This window comes from Engraulis encrasicolus, chromosome 11, assembly GCF_034702125.1.
Source record: "Engraulis encrasicolus isolate BLACKSEA-1 chromosome 11, IST_EnEncr_1.0, whole genome shotgun sequence".
NCBI classification, from domain to species: Eukaryota; Metazoa; Chordata; class Actinopteri; order Clupeiformes; family Engraulidae; genus Engraulis; species Engraulis encrasicolus.
Genome location: NC_085867.1, coordinates 47,035,762 through 47,043,261, shown reverse-complemented (window position 1 = coordinate 47,043,261; position 7,500 = coordinate 47,035,762). Strand labels below are relative to the sequence as shown.

General features: G+C 44.1%; 1 protein-coding gene across 1 annotated transcript in view; it reads left to right on the top strand.

The window, feature by feature from the left end:
• The window catches only part of aak1b (AP2 associated kinase 1b), a 130,601-nt gene that overhangs the window by 12,895 nt on the left and 110,206 nt on the right, over positions 1 to 7,500 (top strand). The window contains exons 2-3 of the mRNA XM_063210784.1: positions 2,148 to 2,266; positions 4,965 to 5,073. Coding sequence (XP_063066854.1) covers positions 2,148 to 2,266; positions 4,965 to 5,073 — 228 coding nt within the window. The remainder of the gene's footprint in view (positions 1 to 2,147; positions 2,267 to 4,964; positions 5,074 to 7,500) is intronic.

Genomic DNA, 7,500 nt, shown 5'->3' with positions numbered 1-7,500 from the left:
AAAAGTTGAAGAACGGTGTCAGGGAACAGTTTTATTTTTTGGAGTCCTGAAAACCCTGTTTCGTCTTTGACCCATTAGCATTACTAGCCCAGCCTCCCACAGGTCAGGCATGATTACAGGTGATTGACGGTCTGTCGAGTCGTCATCTGCCTGTTCCAAGTGGACACTGGGTAGCCCCCCAAGCCTGGGTTGGATTTAAAAACCCACCCGGGCATTTTTATTTTTGTTTAAAGATGCACTGTATAGCATTTGTAGCTGTTTATTTCCAGAATTCATGGTGCTCATTCACAAATGTTACATTTTTCGTGAATACTTCCCACCATGAAAATAGTATAAGTATTCATTATAATAATATAATAATAATAATAAGTATTCATTAAAACTGGGAAGAATCACATTTTTCATACATGTAAAGATCAAATTTAGCACTAGGCAGCCCAGTTTCAATGAACAGCATAGTTGCAATACCTTCTCTGGCCACCATCCTACACAGTACACCTTTAAACTAGCCAATCACAAAGTGCAAGCCATTTTCATTCTGTATCCTGCTCGACTCAGTCCACTGTCTTTGTTGAAGATGGCCCACTGAGCTTCCCTCTCTAAACTGTGGGCCAGTTACTAAGAAAAAACAAACTGACAAAAAACAAACAAACAACAAAAAAATGGTACTATGGACCTACAAGGACAGACGGCCCACAGACTGAAAATGCCCCGTTTGTCAAATCACCAGTCCAGCCTTGTACTCCTCCGTTCCTTCTAGGGATCGGCACCCGATACTGCTCATTATATTCGTACTCGTACTTGTCATGCACTTGCCGATACCAGGAACGATACTGTTATTACACGAAACAATGCAAAATTTTGTTACGTTCTGTGGACTTGAAAGCAGCATGGAAAAGTGCCACCTCATACATTTACTAACATTTAAATCTACATGGAAATGGACAATAAGAATATCACAGAGGGAAAAAAACAAGGCCATGCATTTATTTTCATTGTATTTTGGTGGTAAAAGGTATCCGTATCGGTACTCTGTATCGGCAAGTACAGATTAATGTACTCGTACTTGTATCGGTTTTCAAAAAAGTGGTATCGGTGCACCCCTAGTCCCTTCCTTCCTCCCTTCCTCCCTTCCTCCACCGATCGATGGCGGGGCTAATAGCCGGCTGCTCCAGGCAGCCAGTAGGTCACTTCTTGAGTGGCACACTTCATTAATGATTAATGTGGACCGACCGACTCTTTTTATCGGGCTACTGTAGGTACTGGTGGGGGGTGGGGGTGGGTGTTTCGACGAACGGACAGAATTGTGATTGCTGTTGTATTTCCAGGTATTGACCGGGGACGTTAAGAGCCTGACGCGTGTCATGCTTACTCAGAGAGGTTGATTGGGGCGATTGTGAAAATCAAAATGACTACTACTGGTCCTGAGGGGAGCGTTCTGATGATGCATTGACATGGCTTGGGAAACACACACACACACACACACATGCCACTCTAAATTACGAGGCGTCCGACTGCCAGCTAAGCAATTGATTGTATTGCACATAGGCATCGGACACACACACACACACACACACACACACACACACACACACACACACACACACACACACACACACACACACACACACACACACACACACACACACACACACACACACACACACAAGTTCAAGTAATCACACGCTTAAAAGTCCAGGTTTTTTTATTCATTGGCTGTTATTTTAATTCATGGCCTGGGGCCTGCCGTATGACTGAACCTTTCTTTAATTGTGTAAAATATTGAAGTCTTACTCTTGAGAAATCTGATCAGTGTAACCTGCAAAAAGAAGGAAATGATGCGAGATGTAATATCAATTTGCCCCTATATTTACCAGCACTTGTGTTTGTGTGTTAACGTTATATGGCTTTGGAAGACACAAAACTGGTCTGTGAAAATACATGCTGTGTTTTGTTTGTACACAGAAATTGTTCTCCAAGGTGAAATAATTCAAATGTGTTTGTGTGTGTGTGTGTGTGTGTGCGTGTGTATGTGTGTGTGCCTGCGTTCGTGCGTGTGTGTACGTGTGTGTGTGCCTGCGTGTGCGCGCGTGCGTGTGTGTGCGTCCGTGCGTGTGTGCATGTGTGTGTGTTTTCTCTCTCCCCAGGTGGCTTTGCCATCGTGTTCCTGGTGCGAACTCACCAGGGGGTGCGCTGCGCCCTGAAGAGGATGTATGTCAACAACGAGCACGACCTGCAGGTCTGCAAGCGGGAGATCCAGATTATGGTAAGAAGACCCCGGCACGGCCCGGCCTGGCCGGTTGGAAAACAACTGCAACCTGGCCTTCTCCCTTCCTTCCTCGCGCCTCTATTGTATGTTTTTTGTATCTGTGCTGTGTGTGTGTGAGTGAGTGTGAGTAAGAGAGTGTGCATGTGTGTGCGTGTGTGTGTGGATGGGTGGGTGTGTGAGTGTTTGGGTGTGTGTGTGTGGGTGTGAGTGCGATTAAGAGAGAGTGCGTGGGTTTGTGTATGCTAACTGACAACATGATCTCCAAAAATTCCGTGCTCCTGGACACGGATATTAAGGACTCAAAATCCGTGTCCAGGAGCACGGATTTTGCCAAAATTCCATGATTTTGGACACAAAATTGTTTCTCTCTCTATACTCCCACAGTTCTATGTTTCCACAGTCTTCTGTTTTCTCAGGATTTTTCTAATTTCAAATATTTTTTTCTCAAATATTTTTTTCTCTAGGCACAGCTAGTATTCTTTCATTCATTATATGAATTTGATAGCCTATCAACCAAATGGAAAATGTATTTCTCAAAAATATGTCTTTAATGACAGGTTAAGGTAAGGGAATGTTTTGGTCAGGGCACAACTTGTATTGCTAAAGCATTATTTTGTTTAGGATTAGCATTTGGTATGTATTTTCTAATGATAGAGTTAACACAGTGATGTAGGAATATAGAAAGCACTTCCGTGTGCCGTTTGGCAAAATCCGTGCTCCCAGACACGGATTTTGTGTCCTTAAGTAGGGGCCTATGATTTCCGCGATACGGAAAACACAGACGGAATCACAGAATGTGGACATTAAAACGGAATTTGGTTATAAACTCGGAACTGCACGGAATTTGCTCTTTTCTTATGATAAAATTAAAAATCCAATTTTCGTCATCATTTATCAGTCTAAAAGACATTTCAAACACAAAATATGGCCACGATATCATATCTGGCCCACGCGAGGTGATGCGCAAAAGTTCTATGCAGATCCATGATCCATGTCAGCGCATGTTGACAGTGAACGCATCTATCTCCCAAGCGGCGTTTCCGATTGTCTCCCGCGTCCTAACACTGGCCGTCAGAGCATTGAAGAAATCTTAATACTCAACAGCCCTCAAATTTTGCCTAGTAGAACAGGTGAGGTCAGGCATAAACGCGTTGTCCTGACCGTCTGTTACCAAGACAATGCGATGCGACACAGAAAAGACTGGCGGCTCTCCACTGCACTTTAATAAAGAATGGAATCATCCGACGCGAGGCACGAGTTTGGAGTTTATTACAACAGACGTGACCGCTGTAAAATAAAAACTGATCAGGAAATGCTTTGATCATTTCTTGTTAACTTTGTTAACTGATGATGGTCTGAAGGACCGAAAACGTTTTGCACTTCACTGGGTAGCACTTTCTTTATTTTTCCTTATGCATTAAAATAATATATGCATCGGCAACAGTGGTGTGCGAGTTCCTCCTTGCTGCTTCATTGTTAACTTTGTTGGCCACGGAGCATAGTGACTAAAAGTTAGCAGCAACTTTGAAAAAGGGTCAAGTCATCATCAGTAGAAAACTGCCGTCTTGTAAAACATGTGTTTGTGTGAAACGGTAGACGGTAGGGACTTTGCGAGGCTATTTATTTAATGCCTACATATAACGTGACCAAAAATGTCTCTAATGTAGCTGCACGTTGCAATATAGCCAAACTTATTCAAGAAAACCTGATGCAGCCCGAGTCCAACTTCAATGCACCAGAAGTGAATTCGCCTTCTAGTTGGGTGCGTCACGTGTATTTAATAGAATATATGCGCATGTACATTTCAGCTACCTTATTACCTGGAATATTTTTGAGGGCTGATATTACAAAAAGCTAGTAGGTAATTTTACTTTTCTTTTCTCTACCTACCATTCAACCATGAGTGGTTGGCTCTGTCCACCCACCAGCTTGAACTAAATAACTAAGACATTTTGTTGGGGGGGGGGGGGATTGAAAGGGGAAAATAAGTTCAAAAATGTAAAAAATCCGATTTGGCAAAAAATAAATCCGAAAAAACGGAATTTGAGAAAAAATAGGCCCCTACTTAAGATCCGTGTTCAGGAGCACGGAATTTTTGCAGATCAGGCTGTAACTGAAGTCATTTTGCTATACTTGTATTTTTGCTATATGTTCACTGCAATGTGCAATTTTGTGTATTAGGTGTGTCTTGTATCTATGTATGTAAGCTGTCAGACAACTTAATTTCCCTCGGGATTAATAGAAGTACTCTACTCTACTCTGCTCTACTGTTTCTGCCCCCCTCCGTGGCCGTTTCTGCCCCTCTGCCCCTCTTTCTTGGCTGGCTCCTCTTTCTGCCCCTCTGCCCCCCTCTTGGCTGGCTCCTCTTTCTGCCCCTCTGCCCCTCTCTCTTGGCTGGCTCCATGGCCTATTCCCATGCCTCTCTATGCCTTCACCTGGTCTTCTCCCTCCCTTCCTCGCGCCCGTTTCTGCCCCTCTGCCCCTCTCTCTTCACCTGGCCTTCTCCCTCCGTACCTCTGCCCCTCTCTCTTGGCTGGCTCCTCTTTCTGCCCCTCTCTCTTCACCTGGCTCCTGTGCTCCTCTTTCTGCCCCTCTGCTCCTCTATCTGCCCCTCTCTCTTGGCTGGCTCCTCTTTCTGCCCCTCTGCTCCTCTCTCTTGACTGGCTCTGCCCCTCTGCCCGTCTCTTCTGTGCAGAGGGACCTGGTGGGCCACAAGAACATCGTGGGCTTCCTGGACTCGAACATCACGGCGACGGGAGGAGGCGACGTCTGGGAGGTCCTCATCCTCATGGACTACTGTCGAGGTGGGTCTCGCGTCTCGCGTCTCGCTCGCTAAACTAGTGCCTCTTTTCCACTGCCGGTTTTCAAGTGGGCCTACACTGCAGCTTGACACAGTGCAGAGCTGTGTCATACCCTATCGAAAAGCAAAAAGTGGCGGCCGAGTTGCGCCAGAGAATCGTATATGAGAATGAGATAAAGCAGGCGGGTTCTTTTCCGGTATCCACTTTACGTCGGGTGAACACCCCTTCAAGAGACCTTCGATTAGGAGACCTTTTGGAGTCTCGAGATAGAGAATAAATTGAGCCCCCTTAGCGCTGTAGATGGTGGTAGCGCACGTCTTGTGCAAACACCACGAAAAGAGAAGAAGGAGGGACAACGCCCCCTTAGGAGACCAAATTTTGAGCACACGCTTTTGCATTGAGTGGGCATGTTTCGATTCCTCTTATTATATATCCAACCTCTTTGGTTGCGCTGTGTCAAGCTGTAGGCCTACCAGAAAAATGGCGGTGGAAAAGGGGCGTAACTAACTCTGAATTAACACCAGCCAACTGGCCCAAATTCAGTTTGGCTAGTTGAAAAGAAAACTTACTAGCCACTTTTACTGGTAGCGAGTGTATATGTGGCTAGTATGATTTAACATACTGTATAATAGCCAAATTGGCTAGTGAAAAAAAGTTCATTTATAGCCCTGCTCACTTAGCCTAGTAAACTAGCCTTACCCGCCAGCGTCCAAAATTGTTTTTGCCTGCGAGTGGGTCTAGCCTTAGACAATCCCCCGTGCCCTGAAACTGGCAGACCAATCACAACGCAGTATATTTGTTATGATTTGTTTTGAATCTTTGGAAATGCTCAGGGTTTTTAGGGAGTGACGACAAATCATTGGCCAATAGGCACAGGCACAGACACGGATTTTTGATTAAATGATGATTAAATCAACACAAGGAACTTGAATAGATTTCTACATACTTTTCAGGTTTGGATGGTTGCAAATATTTGATGGTGATTAAAATATTTGCTGATTAAATTACTTGATCCCTCATAATAATTATTTCATCAATTGATCGTAATTGGTTGTTTTTTATTTTCTTTAAATGTTTGTTTTTTTGTGGGAGATTGGCTGGCTGGGCTAAAGCCTTCTTGTTTTTCTTTCTTTTTTTTCGCAAGTGTCTACTGCCACTACATAGGTCAATCTATCTGAAACCGGTTTGCTTTTTGTGATTGCACAAGACGTAGGTTCATTGACCTTGTTGTTTTTTCCTGGAGAGCTACACACATGGTTACCTGAAACTGAAGGGTCATTACGTTTCACCTGTAACTTAACTGTTGTTTCGCCCCCATCGTCAGGCAGGAAAGGATCCAGTTGGTGTTATCTACACAGCGGTAGTTGGTTTGTCTGTGTGGGATACTTTGCTTACATGTTCATTTGTATGCCTGTGCGTTCTTTGCTTAACATTCAGCTCAGACACCTGCAAATACATAGCCGCATATTTAGTATTCAGCACATTCAGCGTCATCCAAGTTTAAAGGCTGGTTCATAAGTTTTCATAGTGAGTCTATTCATGCAATAGGCATTGGAAGTGTGCTGATAAAAACACTGAATTTCTAAGTGAATTGCCGACTGCTGTGTGCATTTGCTTGCAAGCGGCATATGTTTAGGCCAGCCAGTATAATTATTAGTTTGACTCCTGCAGCTTTTGGTTGTTGACGCAAACAGAATTACTCGTAATGGGACAAGCACAAACAAAACATCATTTTTGGCAAGCATAGTCCGTGCCCTAGGGCTGTAAAGATACACTCAACTCACGATTCGGTTTGCATCACGATTTTTGACCGACGGTTCGATAAACCCCACGATTTAAAAAAAAATATTGATTTGAATCACCATTAACTCATTTCAAGTGGTTGTTCTCTGGACTGAAGGGTGACGGAGACTTTGAAAAGGTGTATCACGATACTGCTTTCTTGCGTCGCGATACATTATCGTGACTGTGTATCACGATTTCTTGATTCGATACAATATCGTTACAGTCCTACAGTGCCCTCATACCGCTGTTGTGTTGTGGTGTACAGTCTGCACTGAATGCTAAATGTTTTTTGGCTCCTGTCGCAAGGCCATTATGCCCCATGCCCCTCAGTTGAACCAGAGAGAGTAGAGAGCGAGAGAGGTTCCGCTGGCCCATTGTTTCCGTGTTCTATTATTGCAAGGGGGGGGGGGGAATCCCCCTTAAAGTGATACTGTCCCATTTTTGGAAATAATCTTATATTACACCTCTCCTTGAGTTTAGTGATTGGGTTCTGCCTTTCTCCTGTACTGTCAACCGTTCTCTGAGTACGGCAGTACATAGTTGATCCCCAAGCTGACAGTTAACATTGAGTCCAATGAGACCAGTTAGCCGCCAGCTGGTCTCATAGGACTCAATGTTAACTGCTAGCTTGGAGGTGAAATTTGT